The 22,584-nt window shown below is 38.1% G+C and overlaps 1 protein-coding gene across 1 annotated transcript; it reads left to right on the forward strand.

Annotated features, from left to right (window-relative positions):
* Nucleotides 1-7,898: 7,898 nt before the first annotated feature.
* LOC140805466 (uncharacterized) lies at nt 7,899-8,906 on the forward strand. The gene is made up of 3 exons (XM_073161736.1): nt 7,899-7,992; nt 8,098-8,642; nt 8,715-8,906. Exons 1-3 carry the CDS (start codon nt 7,899-7,901, stop codon nt 8,904-8,906), a joined length of 831 nt encoding a protein of 276 aa, XP_073017837.1.
* The last annotated feature ends 13,678 nt before the right edge of the window (nt 8,907-22,584 follow it).

The raw sequence follows: 22,584 nt of genomic DNA on the forward strand, positions 1-22,584 counted from the left end.
GCGAAGATAATGCGAAATGACGAATGCATGAGAAACAAAGTAACGAGATGCTCCGGTACCAAATAAAACTCGTTCTATAAAACTACATAAAGTACAGTTACCGGTAATGACAGTACCTAGAGATGCCTGAGCCTCATCCTCAGTCAAGGCAAATACACGAACATGTGATTGATTCTGCTGACCACCTTGCCCTCTGGACTGATGTGAAGGGCGAACAGGCTGGTGGGAATACTGAGATGCTGCTGGGAATCTATTACGTTGAACTCCACTACCTGCTTGGGCTGATTTCCCCGTCTTACTAGGAAAACTATAGCAAAATGACCCGGCCGACCACAATTATTAGAAATCCCTTGAACTCCAACACACTGATTACTGGAATACTTGTCTCCACAGTGATCACAGTAAGGTCCACTATATCGATATCCACTACGGTTCCTTGAACTCCCTGAACTCGAAGAACTAGAACCAGGCCTCTTAAATTGCTTTCCATGTGGACGAAGATATGCAAACCCAGATTGATTGAACAGTTGCCTCACCGACTGATGATGTTGGGTACATGACTCACTTCCCGTACACCCTCTTTCTGACCCGATTTCCACTCCTCTTAAGACTAGCTTAAGCCCTTTTTGCTATTTCCACCACTTCAAGATAATTCAGTGGCTTACCGGTAGAAACAAAAGGGCACAGATGATCATTCAGTCCTTCAATGAAACTTTAAACAACCGCAACCTGACTTTCAAACATATGAGGAGCATACTCAGCATAGCATAAAAAGTATCTCCATACTCCGCAACTGACATATCGCCCTTCTTCAAGTTATAAAACTACGAAGCCTTAGATCATCTAGGGTCATCAATGTAATAGACCACCACATTTTGGCACTATATTTCAACTGATGAACAGCTAATCTCAATCGATGCTCTGAAAGATACTCAATCAAATCAAATAATTTCTCAATCTCAGAAATCCATAATTCAGCTTTCTTGACTCCTTCAGAACCACTGAATCGAGGTGGATGCATAGAATGGAATCGCGCAACTAACTCATCCATCCTAAGTTGCTCTAGCTGATCGGCTGCTTGCTCAGCAAAAGTATCATCAACAACATGAACATGAGGTCTACCACGTCCATGACCTCGACCTCGTGCTATAGGAATCTCATCAATAGGAATTTCTCCGCCTCCCTCCATTCTATATGATAAAACACCAAAACAATTAGAATGGAAGTAAAAAAATCATATAATCACATAAGCATGTTGTCAGGTAGCATACACAGGTGCAACAACAATTTTAGTGCCAAGACTCAAGTGTCCTAGACTCTAGTTCGAGTATATCCCAGTTTACGCTCTGAAACCAAGACGTGAGGCCCATTTACTCAAATGACAATTTATTATCAAACAATAATTATTTGATTTAAATCTACAGCGGCAAAATTGTTTAAAATACTTTAAAACGGACCTCGGGGCCTAGAAAAATTTTGGCATTACCTCCCCGTAAGTAGGACATCATGAAAAACTCAATCAACAGTTTATATCAAAATATACTCCAACTAGATTCATTAAAACAAAATCGAAGTTAAACAACCTATAGCCGCACTTGCCAGGACTAAACAAAAATTAAAACTTACCAAACACTCACCAGATCATAAAAATCACAGAGTCGTCTCAGAACATCACAAGAACAACCAATTATCACTACATATACACTGGGCATCTCCTCGGCAAATAAACTACAACACAAGAATAAAACAAACTCAAGACATACATATAGAATAACTGGGAGACTCCACTGTACAGAACCAAGCAGTACAACCTCAATCCCGAGCTACACTGGCGGAACCTCGGCCTGATGCTGCAAAACGACTCAGGAGATCTACCATGGTTCCCAATAGCAGCCACAACAGCCCCCTAGAAAACAACTGAGGTTAGGATTATGGTGTGAAACTGTTCAACAAATAACAACAAAAATCATAAATCATGCAAAATCATATAATAAAATGTAATATGCAATGCATGAAAGGCTCAACGAATAATCGGGATAACAGGAGCCAACAAATGGTGCGATAACAACTGGAATAATGCTCGAACAACAACACAGTGGAGCAAAATTGTCATCCAGCTAAACCGCTCTGCCAAGTATGCTTTGTATGCCGAGCTATGCTGAATAACACCTCTGACTCGGCCTCCATACAGCTGATACGATATAACTAGATGTCACAACAGAGCGAACTAGATGACACAATCCCAACGCTCACCTCAAAAGGCTACACTAACCACGGGATGGTTCAATAACATCTACGGTCTCATGTGTATAGGCCTATCAGCCACACTATGATTCCGAGATAAACAACAGTGTCATATAATAATGGATATCAACAAAGGGCTAACAAGAACGATATGGCTCAATATGAATTTCATAACAGTATTCCCTATGCTAGATGCCAATAATATGTCACAATAATAACATATATCATAACTAAGGCATTTAACAACTTACAACAGTCAACAAATCATAAACACGATAAATGCAACACAGAATGACAATTAAACATAATTTATGTTTTACCGTCGTATGTTACCGAGCTGTAAGATAACTATACTAGCTTGACGATCCAATATCGACTTTACATCAAGACTCTCGGCCTAAAAAAAACAATAATACGCCGATCATGAAAACTACATTCCACACCGATGTCCGATTTGGCACAAAAGAGCATAAAATTCATATTTCGCTAAAAATTAACTCAAATCAATATCCGTCAATTGTAAATGAAAGATAACTCGAATATCTAACTTTTTCTAGAAGAATCCATCTTCCAAAACTCAGTATATTAATCCTAGAATTTTCAGAACACCCTGCCATTCAACAAATTTTCGGACAGAAAATCGCATACTGAGCAGTTTCAGAAACACCACCATAACTTGCACATTGCTTACTGGAATTTAACGATTTTTATATCATTTCAAAGACAAGACATAGCTTTACAATTTCATTTTAACCAAAAATTCAGAATACGAAGGCACGAAGGATAAAATCCCGAATTACAGTAGGTATTTTGCACAACACAATCGCAGAATTCGATTTTGGCACATTTTGGTAGAAAAATATTAATAAATCCGTTTCTAATCAAAAAACCATTTTTCTAGTGGCTATAAACATTTAACATAAAGCACTACAAATTTTGTTCAGTTCTTTTCTAAAAATTTAAATTACGAAAATCGCAGCAACACAAAAACTCTCACCAAAAAATCGGAAGAATTCACGCAGAAACAGAGAACCGGAACATCAGCTTTGATCTACCCGTATCCTTGCTCAAAATTCTCAATTTATGGTTTAAATCAAATCTTAGTATGTTATGAAAACAATCCTTCGGACCGATTAAGATTTTGACACCGGACAAAGGAGATATCGTGATTTTGCCGCAGCTGCTCCCAGGGTTTGCAGAAATTAGGGGTTCTCTTCTTTCATTCCTTTTTCCTTCTCTTCCTTCTCTAACTCTAAATGTAAGTTGTGTGTATTTATATATATATATATATATATATATATATATAAATATATATATATATATATATATATATATATATATATATATATTATTTATTTGATTACTAAAATAGTAACTCAAGTCCATTTATCCTGGTCTGTATTTATTTTGTTTTCGTGTGTTATTTAAACTCTATATGTATTTTATATCGTTACATTCTCCGATATTCTAAAATACGTATTTTTAACACACTTCTTGAATTTATTTGGCATAAATAATTATTTTAATTTAAAACTCAATAATTATTCTAATTATGCAAAATTACTGGATAATTAATTACAGGAACTTGCAGATCTTTTCTCGTTGCATCATTTAATTTTCTTTAATCAATGCACATACGTCTACTAGATGGAATTCTAGCTTGTAATAACTCGGTTTTCTTTTTTATAACAATGATGCCTGGATTTTAACTTTCTTTGTGGTTGTTGATATATTTTAGCATTTTCTTCCAAGTGAATTCTAAATGTGCAAATTAAAGGATTTATACCTTTTTATATATTTCAAAGTCCATCCAATTGTATTTTTATATTTTTTAAGTAATTTATTTATATCTTCTTCTTGATTTGGTAAAAGAGTGGAAGAAATTATAACAGGGAATGTTTTATTTTCACCAAGAAATACATATTTCAATTCTAATGGTAAAACTTTTAATTCCATTTTCGTATTATCATCTTCTTTAAAATTATTTTCAGATTCAAAACTTTCCCTTGAAAAAACTTCAGATTGTTGATTTAAGTTTTCTTTTTGTGTAATATCCAATCTTGGTGAACGGTACGGTTTAAGGTTTCATATGTTTATTGAGTACTTGGTTAAGTTTAAGTATAGTTTAGATGTTAAGAATTTGCGATCTATGTTTTATAGTATTGTTGATTATAGATGTGTTTAGTTATATTGTAGCGTCGTTGCGATTAAATTCATGATAAATTGTATGTTGAGCCAATTGGTATGAGGCCAATTGGAGTGGTTGGATAAGACATAGAGGTGCAACTTTCTTGTTGTGAGCGTTGCCAAAATATGGGGAGAAGCGACGTGGCGATTCGATTTTAGTTGCAAAGTTTATTGTTTGCTTCAGAGGACATAGCACCCGTGCCTGGAAAGATACCGCACCCGCGGCGATTGGACAGTAGGGCCATCGCACCTGCGGTAGGAAACCCAGCGCACCCGCGGTCGTTTCTTTCGGATTTTTGGATGTTGTACAGTATGCGTAGCGCACCCGCAGTCCAAGGGATAGCGCACCCATGGTCGATGAACAGTAAAGTCGTGTTTTGAAGTTTTAAGTGATTAAATACAAGAGTTTGCTCATTTCTCACTCATTCTACACCATTCTTCTCGGCTCTTCAGCTCAAGGGGAGAGCTAGGGTTCTCATTTCTTTATTTTGTGCCTTTGATTCAAGATTCTAGTTGGGTTATTGAAGTGGGAGCAAGATCATTTTGGTTTTTAGGAGCTAAGGTAAGCTTGTGGTTTTAGTTATTTTTGGATTGTGGTGTTGGGGGAAATTATGGAAATTATGCTTGTGTTGGTTTTATGGGTTTTATGGTATGGTTATTTGATTATTAAGTTGTTGATGGTTCAATACATGGTTTATTGTTGTAGGATTTGTACCAAGAGATTAGAATCAAGCTTTCCATTGGTTGTAAGTGGAATTCATTCCTTGTGCTCACATGAAGTATATGTATTGTATTTCAATGGTTTTAAAATGCTATTCCCTTCCATTTGATTCTTGTTATGTATGAATATACTTTGTTGTATATAGAGGCTTTTATATGTCTCATTTATTTACAAGGGAATGCAAGAGAAAAGAGTACTCAAAGTGTTTGTTTTAATGTCCAAGAGAGAGTTCAAATGATTTATTGGATTGATAAATAGATAGTCAAAGATTGCATGCAATTAGTTGATCAACGACCATAGGCTTATATCTTGACAGAGTAATCGATTTAGATCGATGGGATATAGGTACAAAGACAGAGATACTATTTAGCTATCAATCCTGTTGGAACATTTCATGTTCGCAATCTTGATTTTGATGTTAATAAAACTTGTTATTGTGTTTCTAACATATTTACTCAAGTGTAAAGTTGAAAACACAAGAAGCAAGTTGAAACTGAATTCTGCACAAACTGAATTTCTGGCAAGTTTCGGTGTTTTGATGATATCTCCCAGCTGGATGATTCAAATGACAATCTGCCAATTAGACTGATCAGAAAATTCATTTTGGAACAAGTCGTATCTCACGTCAGTTGGGCAAAATCGGATGTTATCATTGTCTAACTTATCCCTCAAGTACGGAACTGATCACACGAAAATAGCAATCAGTTGGGTTTGAGCAGCTGAGGTATTTTGGTCATATCTCTCAGCTCGGTTATCGAAATGAAATGATTCAACATGCGTTGGAAAGATAAGACGGTGATATACAAATCATCCTTAGAAGTCAAAATCTGAATCGAAGTGTAAGATGCTGATAAATTACGATGAAGTTATTGGTTCTGCACAAACTGAAATCAGCTAGGCTGATTTCAGCACAACCAACTGAACTGAACCACCAGTTGACCAACTGAACTGAATTGAACCAGCTGCTGACCAGTTGAACTGAACGACCAGTTGAGTTGACCAAAGTTGACCAGATTTGACCAGTCGGGAAAATGCCAAGCAAGCTGAATTTGACCGTTGCAATCTCAGAAACAGTTCATAAACTTTTCAAACGGTCATATTCTTGTATCTAACGTATATATCATTGTTGGGAATTATAAATACAACATATTGAAGATCAAACAAGAGCTTTTGAAGTGGATTCAAAGCATGGGCACTTAGCATGAAGAAATCAGCTAGTTAAGTGCACAAGCCCTTGTTTGAGGATACATTTGAGATGCACACTGTAACTAATATATTCCTCACACACGATCACTCACACATATACAAGAGAGTTGAACTTCAAAGATTAGTTGAGTGAGTCTTGCACGAAGACGTAAAACTTGTGTATGTAATTTTTGCATATGAGAAATTAAACAATATGCTGACTGTGAGGTGCTGCCTACAATCTTGAGTACTAGGAGTTCAGTTTAGGCAGTGGGTAAGTCCTAGCTGAATGGGTTTGTACAATGTTTTGTATAAATCAAAGTCTTCTAGTGAATCCTTCCCAAGGGGAAGAAGGGGTGACGTAGGAGTATTTAAATCTCCGAACATCCATAAACAAATTTGTGTATATTTTTTTATTGCATTTACTTATTATTTCCATAGTGTTTAGCCCAAATATTGAAAGCCCACCAGTTATAAAGGTTTGCAGAATATCAGAGGGCCCAATGAATAAACACGTAGAGTGGCAGTTGAAGACCATAATGGTGAAGTTGGCCCACGATCCACGTTGAACGATCGTGGAAAGTGATCAGACCATTCCATGGAGTGTGACAAAAAGTGAGAGGAAGGATCAGAAAAGGGACGATAAATCAATCCAACAAATCTACAGCAAAAACTCTGCAGAATTCCTTATCAATTTTATGCAAAATTTCTCTTATTTGCTCTGTTGTTTATTGTCATTTCCAGCAAGCATTCTATAGATTTTAGCAATGTCCATCCAAGTCTCATGTGAAAGCTTTGTTCGAATTTATAACAGCATAATAAATATTGATGTTGCTTATGAATTACTCCTTTAATTTCATTATATTTCTCATTTCACGTTCTTATTTTTGGAGCCATTTTGAGGGAATTAGAACGAACGATCGAATCAAGATTCGCAACGTTTGATTAGAAGTCGGATTATTTCACAAATTTGGCACGAACACGTGCCTGGCATGCCCGCAAATTTCGTGACAAACAAGTTGGCACGCCCGGTGGGACTCAATGCCTCAAAAGCGTACTGAGAAGAGTGAAGGAATTTCTCCATCACTGGGGAAAGGTCATCGCTCACAAGAAGAGTTTCAGGAAACTGATGCAGATGGAAGAACGGTGGAAATGCTAGTTCACCAGTTCGAAGAGAAGACTATGAAGGAAGGAATTGCTGTTTCTGGTGGTGATGGGCCTTCACTGAACTATATGTTGGCCACGGAGAAAAATATCCGCAGTGATATTAGAGAAATAAACTAGACTTTCGTTACTGTCATGATGGAATTTGGGGCAGAAATGAAGGAATGGAGAAAGTCTGCAAAAGGCGAGGTGGTTACACCAGAGAATGACAAACTTCAAGAAACTGATGTTAAATCGCGGAAAGATCAAGGCCAAGGATTAGGAGTTTGCATGTGAAAGTCGCCGCTTGGGGGAGGCACTGATTCCTTCATCTGCCAAGGAAGGAAGATATACTCCTCTGTACAAAAGGGACGAGGAGTTGGGGTTGAAATTACAGAATTGCAATAACAGTAAACAGATGGCTGCTAATATGTTCTCTGTGACATCTCCTAACTCACATCCAGGGATGTATGGTGATGGGGGAATGCATGGATTTTCAGCGCCAGGTTCAGGTAATAACACTCGGGGGGCAATCTATCCTCCTCACTAGTTAAGACAAACTCCAACGTTGGATTTTGAGATGGTACATGATGTGATTCAAGAGTTGTATGGCCCAGGAGTGAGGCCAATCAACCGACCAGAATTCCATAAACTGTATCCTGATGTTGTGGATCGTGACAACCCTTATCCAAAAGGATACCGCATTCCAGACTTCAAGTTATATTCTGGGGAAGACGGTCAATCCAGCGTGGAACATGTGGCCAAGTTTACAATTCAGTGTAGGGAATTGGCAAATTTGGAGAACTTTTCTAATTACAAATTACGTTTGTTACCCAATTCCCTGACCAGTACTGCTTTCACATGGCATGCAACACTACCTCGAAACTCTATTATGACTTGGCACGATATGGAACGTCAATTCCATACACAATTCTTCCGGACAGTACCTGATATTAGTATAGCGGAATTATCAAGGGTGATCCAAAAACCGGGGGAATCTGCTAATGATTTCATTTGTAAATTCAAGAAAGTGAGAAGCAGATGCCGAGTTTTCCTCCCCGAATCAGAATATGTGAAGATGGCACAACAAGGACTCGATTTTGAGCTTAGAAAGAAATTCCAAGGAATGGAATTCTGCGATTTTTATGAACTTGCTGCCAAGGTATCAGAGTATTAAGAATTGTTACGAGAGGAGAGTCATAAAAGAAAGTCTATAGTGGGCTCTTATTTCCAGGAAGTGGAGGAAATTGCATTGGCAAATGTAGCAAATTCCAGATCACGTATTGTCCCTTTATTAAAACGCAAAAGTGAAGAGGTTTCCAAGAAAAATATTCCTCCAGTGCAAACACCCTATACTTTCGATGCATCAAAGAAGGAGGAAATTTTCGATCACTTAGTGAGGGAGAAGTTTATAACATTTCCCTAAGATCACAAGCTGCCCACTAGGGAGGAATTGAAAGGAAGAGATTGCTAGAAGAAAGAAACAATGATAGTGGATGAAGATCACTTTACCCCGGTGGCCGATGTGAATGTAAACAACACTGACTTACGTTTCTTGATCAACGAGAGGAGAAGGAATGGGAGTGGAGACATGTCCATTAAATCAAGACTTACCATAAAGAAGTGTTAGGTGCCTCGAAAAATGATATTTGAGGCCAAAGAGAAGAAGACAGAAGCTGCTCATGGAAGAGACATCTGTTACAGTGGGGGCGGTTTGCATTATGCCAGGAGGAATATGAGGTATAACATGGAATCCATGGCCAAAAGGCCGGAGAACCAATACCTCAGAAGGAGCTAACATTCTTGGTCGGTGAATGGCGAGAGAAGAAATGACCCACAGTTGGTCTAGAAGATAATCCAAAGGCCAGCACCTTTAAGCGCTGATAGAAGATATGAAAGGAAACCTCGTTTTATTGTTCCTCGTAGAACAATCCCTGATGGTGTATGGAAGCAGGTAGAACATCCAAAGTTCCCAAAACCTCTTTCTAGGACCCAAAAACGACGTTTGTTGAGAGAAAAAACTGCTGAGCGCAGATCTAAGGTGGAGGAGTCATTCAAAGAGAAGAAAAAATTTGGGAGGAAGGCTACTGAAGATAATGAGGAAGAAGATGATGACTTGTTATCTGAGGAAGACAGTGAAGAAGTCAAGAGGACTACTTTCAAAGTGAGGCAGATTCTGATTTCGTTTGAGTGTACCATTGGCTCTTTAATGTTGCCAGAGGAATTCAAACGCAAAAGGGGGTTTGAATCCGATGTATTCACTAGAAATCAAAGTGGCATAGAATCCATTCAGATTGATACTTTGAATGAAAGCGTTGTTCTTGTGGATGAAGAGAAAAGAGTGTTGATGAAGCGACCTACCAGTGAGATGACTAAACATATCAAACCACTCTATATTGTAGCACATGTTATTGGTAAGCCATTGTCTATGGTATTGATAGATAATGGGTCAACTGTGAATATTCTACCCTACAGAAACCTTCAGAAGCTGTGGAAGAATGTGGAGGACTTGATTCATACCAAAGTCTCTGTGGCGGCTTTTACCGGGGAATCTACAAAAACTTTGGGAGTGTTGCCAGCGAATGTTACTGTAGTATCCCAATCCTCGCTATCAGCCTTTTTCGTGGTCAATTCCAGTGCCAGCTTCCCTGCTTTGCTAGGGAGGGATTGGATTCACACCAACCATTGTGTACCATCATCCATGCACCAGCTACTGTTGATGTGGAAAGGGGATGAGGTGGAAGTGGTACAGGCTGATTCGCAGCCGTATCAATCTAATTCCAACGCAGTAGATGCTAGATATTATGATGGAGTATTCGGTCCTATTAAAATTCATGACTACAATGTGAATGGACAGCAAGGGGCAGTCTACATGGACACTAAAAAAGTGAGGGAAGCAATTGAAAAAATTCTCAAACCTACTGCCATGGTCTTTCCTAGACTCATGGTCCGACCTATTATCGAGGAGGTCGATGACTAAGTTCACTAAAGAAGAGATGGGAGTGGCTGCAACTTCTGAGAAGAAAGCCAAAATGCAGCAACTGGTGAATGAAATACAATCGCAGGAGTTGTGGGATATCGATGGAGCTAAAGTAATATTTGAGGAGGAACGTGGAGGTAGTGAGGAAGAAAAGCTACAAATGGAGGATTTCATCTTAGCTCCGGCTCAGATGAAAGATCGACAGCCAGATACAGGTGGTTCATAAAGATGGAAAAGATGGGAAGTATTGTACAATGTAGGCTGGATGGACACTTTGGTTAATTTTGTCATATTGGCTTATAAGAAGCTTCTGTAAATATGTGAGGAATAAGCTTTTAAGTCATTCCTTGCTGAAGTTGTTTGTAAATAATGATGGAGCATTGTGAATAAATAAAATCACTGCTCATGAAATCCGATGTAGTTGATGTATTTTGAGAGAAATATTTGTTGTGTTGGTTGGCCAAATTGGTGAAAAAGTGAAGTTCGTTTATGGCATATCTTGAAACCTTGGGGAGAATTGTTAGGAAAATGTTGTTTAACAGTTGGTTTGTAACAAGCAGTGTTGACCCGCCATGTTTGCGTCAATGTTGAAGAAAACAGGCTTTTTGCCGTTTGTTTATTTTTTAGAAAACTTTTGGCAGAGTTTCCCTTGTAAATGTGATATGCCAAAATTGTAAACACCTGCAAATATATCCCAAGCAACATATACAAGAACAACAATGTATTTTACAAACAAAGTTTGGCTTTCAAGCCACTTTTCCAACCCTACACCTTAGAAAAGACACTTGCCAAACCATGGCAAATAATTGCAAAATAGTACACCTACTGTCCCTAGCCTACGTATTTTTTTTCCTTCAATGTGTATTACACTTCATACATATATGCTCAGTCAGTTGCAAAGATATTCATCCAAGCTTGGAAATATTTTGGATTGGCCGGCGGCACTCCCAAGAGGTAATTTCCATATCCGTTGGTATTTAAGGTACTGCTTGCATTGGCCTTTGAGATAAATCCTAAATTCCTCCAACTATGTTCCTGCGAAATAAATAGGACCACATGAGAAATAATGGAATGTTGATCAACAAAACCATGCTTTGTGAGTGCTATTGTTGTCATTGATGTGGCACGTGTCACTTTTTTGTGAGATGTAATGAATCTTGCCATTTTTTAATATATGGCTGCCAAGATTCCAGAAAATGAGATCTCATCCTCAGTGAATTTGGTGGAGCATCACAATTCCTTGTGCTGGTGCATTTCTTTTAAGCACATGAAAGATTACAGAAGTTGCACCAGCTATAGGCCAAGTTTTGAATATGGGCACCAAGGGAGCCGTCCTGTTGAGATCCAAGCAGTGGGTGTTGCAAGGTATTGCTCATAAAAAACTCATTCAGACATATTCACAAACACCTTGAGTGCATCATGAAATATGATATATTCTACAAAGTTTTTGTGATGGGGGATTGGATAAATGGTGAAACATACCTACCTTGAGAAGGTGTGGCCTGATGTAAAGGAGATTGATGATGGCAATTTTCAGGAACTTGGATGGCATCACAAAGTCGATGGAGCGGCAATTTTTTTTTTTTTTGGGAAATCGGTGGGCACCGATGAAGGTTTGGGGGAAGTGAGAAAGAAGAGATAAAGAAAGGTTTGAGGAAGGTGAGAGGAATTAGGGGGTTCAGGGAATGCACACTTGGATTTAACCCGATGGAAGGAAAACATCGCACTTTACGCCTTTCCTTTGATTATTTAATACATTGATGGTATGTCGGTCCTAAGATTTCCCATCTTCTCTTCGCTGACGATCTTGTCCTATTTGCCAAGGCTCGGTCAATTCATATTCAAGTCACAGAACCATTCCTTTCTTAACCATATGATTTCAACGCAGTGTATGAATAGCTAGTTTGGCCAAAATTGGGCCGAATTAGTAAAATGTCCAAATAGCCAAAATTGGGCCCAAAATGGCCAAATTGGCTAGCGGGGCAGTTGTTTAGCCCAAATATTGAAAGACCACCAATTATAAAGGTTTGCAGAATATCAGAAGGCCCAATGAATAAACACGTAGAGTGGCAGTTGAAGACCATAATGGTGATGTTGGCCCACGATCAACGTTGAACGATCGTGGAAAGTGATCAGACCGTTCCATGGAGTGTGACAAAAACTGAGAGGAAGGATCAGAAAAGGGACGACAAATCAATCCAACAAATCTACAGCAAAAACTCTGCAGAATTCCATATCAATTTTATGCAAAATTTCTCTTATTTACTCTGTTGTTTATTGTCATTTCCAGCAAGCATTCTATAGATTTTAGCAATTTCCATCCAAGTCTCATGTGAAAGCTTTTTTCGAATTTATAACGGCATAATAAATATTGATGTTGCTTATGAATTCCTCCTTTCATTCATTATATTTCTCATTTCACATTCTTATTTTTGGAGCCATTTTGAGGGAATTAGAACGAATGATCAAATCAAGATTCGCAACGTTTGATTAGAAGTCGGATTATTTCAAAAATTAAGCACGAACACGTGCCTGGCACGCCCGCAAATTTCGTGACAAACACATAGTTTTAAAGATTCATTGTCGAAGCATTTTTGTGTTCTTCAAATACCAAAATATTGGATACCAAGTGTTTGATAAAATGCTTCAACTAAAATATTTTTACTCATTCAACTTGAATATATTTTAAATGGTTTACAAAATATTTAATCGGTTTCTACGAAGGATTGTTTCGAGTATCTTCCGCTTGGTTTTTAACCAAACTCGATTTAATTCATCGGTGTTCAATATTTCAAGAACCGAGCTATTGTAGCTCAACGATGATCCCCCTAACCGATCCCAACAAGTGGTATCAGAGAGGGTTGTTCTTGAAAGAACATTGAAACTGATTTTGATGTTTAAAATTCGAAATTTCAGATTTTTTACACATATATATATGCAAAATTGAATTTCGTGCAGCTTGCAGCAACCGTGGGAAAAATGACATATCTCCTGGCTCGAGTGTCCAAATGACAAACCGCTTTTTGCGTTACAAACTAGACTTGTAGAGGTTTACAGAGGTATAAAATTTGCAGCCTAATTATGCCCGAGAAAATACAGTTTATTCGTTGAAGACAGAGCATATGTGCTGCAGCAGAAAGTGAGCCATGGAGAAAATTGGTTAGTTATCCCTACTCTTTTACATTTCTCAAAAAATATAGGGGGAGAACTCATTATAACTTTAATGAGTAGATTATTTTTAAATATAGAGGGGGAAAAATTTTTTGTTTAAAATGTTTTGAAATACGACTTTTTGATTCACACAAAAAGGGGAGAAATATGTTAGTTGAGTTGATTGTTTATCCAAGTTTTGTGATCATCAAAAAGGGGGAGATTGTTGGAACATTTCATGTTCGCAATCTTAATTTTGATGTTAACAAAACTTTTTATTGTGTTTCTAACATATTTACTCAAATGTGAAGTTGCCAACACAAGAAGCAAGCTGAAACTGAATTATGCACAAACTGAATTTCTGGCAAGCTTCGGTGTTTTGATGATATCTCCCAGCCGGATGATTCAAATGACAATCCGTCAATTGGACGGATCAGAAAATTCATTTTGGAACAAGTCGTATTTCACGTCAGTTGGGCAAATCGGATGTTATCATTGTCTAACTGTTCCCTCAAATACCGAACTGATCATACGAAAATAGCAATCAGTTGGGTTAGAGCAGCTGAGGTATTTTGGTCATATCTCTCAGTTCGGTTATCGAAATGAAACGATTCAGCATGCGTTGGAAAGATAAGACGACGATCTAAAAATCATCTTTAGAAGTCAAAGTCTGAATCAAAGTGTAAGATGCTGATAAATGACGATGAAGTTACTGATACTGCACAAACTGAAATCAGCTAGGCTGATTTCAGCACAACCAACTGAACTGAACCAGCAGTTGACCAACTGAACTGAACTGAACCAGCTGCTGACCAGTTGAACTGAACGACCAGTTGAGTTGAACAAAGTTGACCAGTTGACCAGTCGGGAAAATGCCCAGCAAGCTGAATTTGACCGTTGCAATCTCAGAAACACTACAGAAACTTTTCAAACGGTCATATTCTTGTATCTAACGTATATATCATTGTTGGGGCTTATAAATACAACATATTGAAGATCAAACAAGAGATTTTGAAGTGGATTCAAAGCATGGGCAGTTAGCATGAAGAAATCAGCTAGTTAAGAGCAGAAGCCCTTGTGTGAGGATACATTTGAGATGTACACTGTAACTGATATATTTCTCACACACGATCACTCACACATATACAAGAGAGTTGAAGTTCAAAGATTAGTTGAGTGAGTCTTGCACAAAGACGTAAAACTTGTGTATGTAGTCTTTGCATATGAGACATTAAACTATATGTTGATTGTGAGGTGCTGCCTACAATCTTGAGTGCTAGGAGTTCAGTTTGGGCAGTGGATAAGTCCTAGCTGAATGGGTTTGTACAAAGTGTTGTATAAATAAAATTCTTCTAGCGTATTCTTCCCAAGGGGAAGAAGGGTGACGTAGGAGTATTTAAATTTTCGAACATCCATAAACAAATTCGTGTGTATTTGTTTATTGCAATTACTTATTATTTCCATAGTTTTAAAGATGCATTGTTGAAGCATTTTATGTGTTCTTCAAATACCAAAATATTGGATACCAAGTGTTTGATAAAATGCTACAACTAAAATATTTTTACTCATTCAACTTTCTTATATTTTAAATGGTTTACAAAATATTTAATTAGTTTCTACGAAGGATTATTTCGAGTATCTTCCGCTTGGTTTTTAACCAAACTCGATTTAATTCATCGGTGTTCAATATTTCAAGAACCGAGCTATTGTAGCTCAACGGTGACCCCCCTAACCGATCCCAACAAATCCACAAGAGAAAAGTGAAATACCATCGTTATGATTATGTTATACTATGTTATTCCATGTTTCAAGAGTTAGATGGTATTTAATGATTTCAAAGTCATGTTTTACAGAGTATGATATATGTAGATTGCTATGTAAGAGTTCCACTTGCTGTGTTTTATATGCATTCCAGTTATTTCATGTGATGCAGATAAGAGTGACGAGCCGGGACGTTGATTGGAGCCGAAGTCATATGTACAAGAGATGGAAGGAAGAAAATATTTTGTTAGCATTTTTATGATATTTTGTATTTTGATACAACACATTATAGATCATGTATATACTTTTGATTATATATTGAAATGTATTTATGTCAAGAAAACTTTAAATCCTTCTTTCTTTTAAGAAAATTTTAAATTCCACTATTATTTTATGAAATTATCGAGAGCGTTACATTTAGTGGTATCAGAGCAACGTTCTTCGGATGAATACATATGACTTTGTCTACTTTCAACAGTCCGGGTATGTCTTCTCCTATATCTATTTATTGTTATCGGTTGATATGTATTATGTGAGCATATTGTAGGATTTACTGCCTCCTAAGAGAAAAGCTTCAGAGGGTGAGGATAGTTCCTCATCAAGAGTTGTCGACGAGCTCGGCAAATTATTGAAAGAGAAAGCCAAGGTTCATAGTGAACAGATTCAAAAGTTGCTCCGTTTGACAGGTTCAGGTCAGGGTAGAGGCCAAGGGAGAGACCAAGTGGTTCAAGCAGTTGAGACTTGTAGAGGCCCGTATTTCGTATTTGAAAATTTGCGGAATAATTTAAAATTTTCCTTTAAAAGTAAATAACTTGCCTCATCCATAAAATAAACCGATAAAAAGGTTTAAATGTCAAAATAGCAGTGGAAGTAAATACTGTTTCAAAACAATCACTTAAAAATATTTCAAGAAGACAAAATGAGTTTGAGCATAAAAATGATAAATAAACTGAAACATGAGGTCCTCGGGTTCCTACTACTGCCGACCCAAGTTAGCTCACTGGTCCCCGCCCTCAGTCCCGACATCATCAGTACCTACAACAATCAAGTCTAGTGAGTCTAAAGACTCGCATGCATATATCATGGATAACAAGTAAATATATCATAAAAATTCGGTGTAACATAAAAATATCGTATCGTAAAACGTAAAATGAAAATCGTGCAATGAATAATTATACATACTTGCATAACTGAAAATCGTACGTAAAATGTTTGCTCAATAGGGCCCTGTCATAAAATAGCATATCATAATTTTCCTGTTGAGATAATGTTCTACGCAAGTGGCCCATAACATAACATGAATAGTCTGATCAGACTAAACCACAGTATATTGAGCGGTAGAGATCATCACAGCCCTTGAACTGGATGTCTGTACCCATTAATGAACACGAACCGGTCTTAAGTCACCGGGTGAAGTAATAATCCCATAAGCGTGAGGTGGCCACAAGACATATCACATATATCTCAAAAATAAACTTTTTATTTTTTATGCACGTAATATAATAAAATTCCTGTGTTATTTTACCAATTGAGTTGGATCATTCTCAGGCTCGCTGCGACCTAATTCTAACATGAGAAACATTCAAATAACTTAACTTAAGAATAACTTCGTAATGGAACCCAAAAACGGGGCCAACTAGACCAACAACCTAACTTCTAACCATGACACCGTACCAACCCGAACCAACATCGGACCATCGTTTAGTCATGGTGAAAATACACCTAACATGATGAAATAATGCTCCTAAGAATTGTAAAACTCGAAATTTGGTGAATGGAGGCCAAAATCATGAAATGCTCTTTCAAGAGTCACTTTGGCACATCGCACCGTAAATTCTCGTACGACCTTTAAACTTAACCAAATCACGAAACCAAAAACACAACCTTTCTAAGTCAATGAGGTACTATCCAGTCAAAGGCCATAGGCTAAAAGCCAACCAAGAACTCGAAACAAGCCTCTGAACTGAAGGCAAAGTTGCTGTCAAAAAAATTACGGCAGCAGCTGTTGCCCTTCCGTGCTTTGTTTTCGAGACTATCGGCATTGGGGCTAGAACCACTGACCAGAGCCTCTTAACAACATCCTAAGGAATGGTTTGAAATATGGCTAAGGGCCCTAGGCCAATCAAAATCCAAGCCAACACCTACGACAATCCCAAGCTTCACCCGAGAACACACATGGCATGCGTGGGGGTGTTGCTTGTTTTGCTGTCATGGATCATTCCAGTGGCCATATGATCGACCATGGCATGATCTAGACATCATGCGGCATTGTTTGAACCATGGCTAAGGGCTAAAAAGCCAACCAAGATCCATACCAACCTCAAAACCGAGACTACACATGCAGGGAAAAGAAAGGGGATCGAAGGAGCACTTGTTTTGTTTATTTAGAAACCGATGGGACCATGAACCAAGCAATGAAAGGTCATCTTGGTCACGTCCTAGACATTTTAAGGAGGGGTCCTAACCATGGCTACAGCCCCTAGGGCAGCCAATAAACCATGCAAATCGAGACTCATAAATTACAACATGGAGAGTTGCTCTCAAAAATGGTTTTGCTGGGGCCAAGGGGCTCAAACCAATGGACTAATCCCTTCCTAACACATCCTATAACATGACCATAAGCATCCTTGAATGCCTGGAACCGAGACAAACCCTGAAACTACAAAAACATTACCAAACGTGAAGTGCAAAGAAGGCCAAAAAACTCTGTGCAGAATTTTTATAACACTGGCTGTCAATTTTCTGTTTTGCTCCATGAAAATGGAGTTTACTAATTAAATGGAGAGTTTAAATGGCAAATCAAATCTTTCCATCCTAGTGTTTGTTAGATAAGGAATGAGGTGTGATATGATTTGATTTGAAGGGTGAGATGACCGAAATTATCATTCAAAATAAGGTAGAAAAATTGCTTAATTATTAATTAATGAGGATTTAAAATGAAGGAATTACTCTACCATGAAGGGATAAGAAAAGGAATAAAATGCAAAGTTGACAAACAATATCAAATCTTTAAATGTGGTGGCCGAAACTTGTTTGTTAAATGGAGGGAAATATTGCTTGAATATTGAATTTTATCTTCTTAAAGTTTTAAACACTAATTACGTATTTTAGTGAATTAATAAATTAATTTGGGATAGTAATTTTCTTGCATGCATGGCTAATTCTTAAAATAAATTTACTAAAATGTTAAATTAAAATTTCTTAAATAAAATAATCCTAGATTAACTAATCTCAATTGGTCACATATTTTAATTTAGGCTTTTAATTAAATTATTGGACATAAAGAAACTTATTTACTATATATCTCTAATTAATTAAATAATTCCTTAAACATTTTTTACATTAAAATAAATTATTCTTTATCTTAAATAATTTCTATGAATATTTTCTTATTATTAAAATTTATCTCAATACTCCGACTCTAGTCCGGCCTCTATTATTTAACTGAAAAGATAATAACTAAACTACTGCGTAAAATAAATAATCATAACTCAACCAATTTTAAAAGAATGAATATAAATCCTACAGGTTTTAATTTAAATAATAGTAATTATGCATGGCTTATACGTAATCTGGTTTAACGGGTTCTACAGGACTGATGGGATTTTTAATGCTTTTAAGAGGATGGATCCGTCTGAGTTTGCAGGAAGCACTGATCCATTGGTGTCTGTAGACTGGATTAAAGCACTTGAGGCGATATTTGATCATCTCAATTATGAAGACAAGGACAGAGTTGGTTGTGCAGTATTCATGCTAGTCAAAGCTGCACGTATTTGGTGGAATGCTACAAAGGTAGGTGTTGATGTTCCGGCATTAAAGTGGCAAGATTTCACGGATATTTTCTACGACAAGTATTTCCCATATGCGCTTCGAGCTCGGAAGGTGACTGAGTTTTTAGAGCTTCGACAGGGAAGTATGAATGTTGACGAGTACATTTGAAGTTTGAGGAAGGCTGTCTGTTTGCCCCATATATTGCCTCAAATGACAAAGACAAGGGTGCTCATTTTATTAGAGAACTTCGAGAAGAGATCAGGAGGGACATCAATATGTCTAAGGCGGTGACATTTAAAGAGATTGTGGCTAAAGCATTGTTAGCCGAGCAAGATGAGAAGGATATTGCTAGAGAAAGACAGGCGAGGCAATAGGCTATTGGTCAAAGAGGTCAAGGTTCGAGCCAAAGAGGAAAAGGTAGTTTCAAGGGAAAAGGCAAGATGGAACCGAGTTCTAAAGCACCGGCAGTTCCATTTGATCCAGAGAAGCCATTGTGTCCCAAGTGCAATAGGCATCATAGGGGAGAGTTCAGATTCGGTACTCACATTTCTATCGATGTGGTACTGCAGGCCATATCGCTAGGACTGTCCGAGAGGATCGAGTAAAGAGAAGGTGCAGGGTCGCATCTTCACCATAACCAAGGAAGGTATCAACCCTGATTCTTCTGTGATCTCTAGCACTATCTTAATTTCAAGCAGAGTAGCTACGACATTGATTGATACATGTGCTACTCATTCTTTTATGTCTGAACTATTTTTGAGAACTTTGGGTTTAGTTCCTTCTGTTATTCCCCTCCAGTTTAATGTTGCATTGCCTTCTGGGGATGTGTTATGCCCGACGTCTGTTATGTATGCGTGTTCTATTCAAATTGATGAGCGAGTGGTTTATGCCGATTTAATTGTTATTCCAATGGTTGCGTTTGATATTATACTTGGCATGGATTGGATATCAACTTACCGTGCAGTGATTGATTGTGTTGCCAAGACGGTGAAATTTTGGGATGATGAAAATAAGGAAGGTTTGCTCGCCAGTGCAGGTACTTCGCTGGTCCTTCCTTTTATTTCGTGTCTTGAGGCTAAGAAGTTGTTGTTTAGAGGTTGTGATGGGTTTTTGGCTTCGATTGTTGATACGGATAGAATTGTGAAGTTGAATATTGATGATGTTAATGTTGTGAGAGAGTTCCCTGATGTATTTGAGGATGATGTGCCGGGTTTACCGTCGGACAGAGATGTAGAGTTTGTGATCGATCTAGTTTCGGGGACAGTACCTATTTCCAAAGCTCTGTACAGAATGGCCCCGACAGAGATGAAAGAATTGAAGACGCAGTTGCAGGATTTATTAGATAAAAGTTTTATACGGCCGAGTTCTTCGCCTTGGGGAGCTCCGGTTCTTTTCGTCAAGAAGAAAGATAGGTCTTTGCGGCTGTGCATTGATTACAGAGAAATCAACAAAGTGACGATCAAGAATAAATATCTGTTGCCTCGGATAGATGACCTTTTTGACCAACTGCAGGGGGCTACAGTGTTTTCGAAGATTGATCTGTGATCTGGCTATTACCAATTGAAAGTTAGGGAGTCTGATATCCCTAAGACGGCGTTCCGGACCAGGTATGGTCATTACGAATTTCTTGTTATGTCATTCGGTCTGACTAATGCTCCTTCAATCTTCATGGATCTTATGAACCGGGTGTTCAAGCCGTATTTGGATAGCTTTGTCATTGTTTTCATCGATGATATATTGATTTATTCCATGTCCAGATAGCTTCATGCATAGCACCTCAGAGTTGTTCTTCAGTTGTTGAGAGAGAAAAGGCTGTATGCTAAGTTGAAGAAATGTGAATTCTGGTTGGAGCAGATTTCTTTCTTAGGCCATATTGTCTCGAATGATGGTTTAGCTGTTGATCCAGCAAAAATCGAAGCGATACAAAAATGGCCTATCCCTACTACTATATCAGAGGTACGCAATTTTCTTGGTTTGGTGGGTTATTATCTTCGTTTTATTTCAAAATTTTCCAAAATTTCCCTGCCGTTAACCAATCTGACGAGGAAGACTGTGAAGTTTGAGCGGTCCAATGAATGGCAAAGTGGATTCCAGGATTTGAAAGATATGTTGAAAACAGCTCCGGTACTTGCACTACCTAGTGGTACAGAAGATTTTGTTGTTTATACCGATGCGTCGAAGAAGGGCCTTGGTGCAGTGCTGACGCAACGTGGAAAAGTTATAGCTTATGCTTCTCGTCAGTTGAAAGACTACGAGAAAAATTATCCTACGCATGATTTGGAACTGGTAGCTGTGGTATTCACCTTGAAAATCTGGAGTCACTATTTATATGGCGAAAAGTGTGAAATTTTCACGGACCACAAGAGTTTAAGGTATTTGTTTTCCCAGAAAGAACTCAATATGCGACAGAGACGGTGGTTAGAGCTTGTCAAAGATTATAATGTGACGATTAGTTACCACCCTATGAAGGCGAATTTTGTAGCGGATGCATTGAGCCGTAAGTCAAGTTCCTCTTTGAGTTCTTTGATCCAGAAGCCGTTGTTGTTAGATTTGCAGCGAGAAGAGATAGTTTTGGTGGTACCGGGAACCATCGCTCGCTTTTCAGCGTTGATTATTCGGGCTACATTGACGGATATGATCCGTAGAGAGCAGGCCAATGATGCACAGTTGATAGAGATGAGAGCCAGAGCAGAAGAGAGAGGTAATTCAGAGTTTGGGATAAATAGAGATGGTTTGATGACATTCAGAGGCCGTATATGCATTCCTACTGGTGATGATATTCAGCGAGACGTTTTGACAGAGGCACATATCCCGCCATACTCGATACATCCAGGTAGTACCAAAATGTATCAGGATCTTCGAAGACTCTATTGGTGGCCAGGTATGAAGAAAGATATTGCCATGTTTATTTCTCAGTGTCTAACTTGTCAGCAGGTGAAAATCGAACACCAGAAACTTGCTGGGACATTGCAGTCATTTCCGATTCCTCAATGGAAATGAGAGCACATTACAATGGACTTCGTAGTTGGTCTTCCTAGAAAGCAGAAAGGCTATAAATCTATTTGGGTTATCGTTGATCGGTTGGCCAAGTCAGCGCATTTTTTCCTAGTTAAGATGACGTATTCCATGAACCAGTATGCCGAAGAGTACATAGCAGAGATTTTCAGACTTCATGGTGTTCCTGTGTCGATTGTGTCTGATCGTGACCCTAGATTTACTTCAGAGTTTTGGAAGAGTTTACACAGAGCCTTGGGTACACGGTTAGAATTCAGTACTGCATATTATCCTCAGAGCGACGGTCAGTCAGAGAGTTATTCAGATTTTGGAGGATATGATCAGAGCTTGTACTATCGAATATCCTGGTAGCTGGGATTCTATATTGCCTCTTGTTGAGTTCACGTACAATAATAGCTACTAGGCGACGATTGGCATGGCACCGTAT

This window comes from Primulina eburnea, chromosome 11 (assembly GCF_022965805.1).
Source record: "Primulina eburnea isolate SZY01 chromosome 11, ASM2296580v1, whole genome shotgun sequence".
Classification (NCBI taxonomy): Eukaryota; Viridiplantae; Streptophyta; class Magnoliopsida; order Lamiales; family Gesneriaceae; genus Primulina; species Primulina eburnea.

Bases quoted from the DNA above. Each gene is read 5' to 3' on its own strand.
- LOC140805466 (XM_073161736.1), top strand. From the start codon at position 7,899: ATGGCTGCTAATATGTTCTCTGTGACATCTCCTAACTCACATCCAGGG. The intron at 7,993-8,097 runs GTAATAACACTC...TGTATGGCCCAG, and splicing joins ATTTTCAGCGCCAGGTTCAG to GAGTGAGGCCAATCAACCGA. The intron at 8,643-8,714 runs GTATCAGAGTAT...TCTTATTTCCAG, and splicing joins TTTATGAACTTGCTGCCAAG to GAAGTGGAGGAAATTGCATT.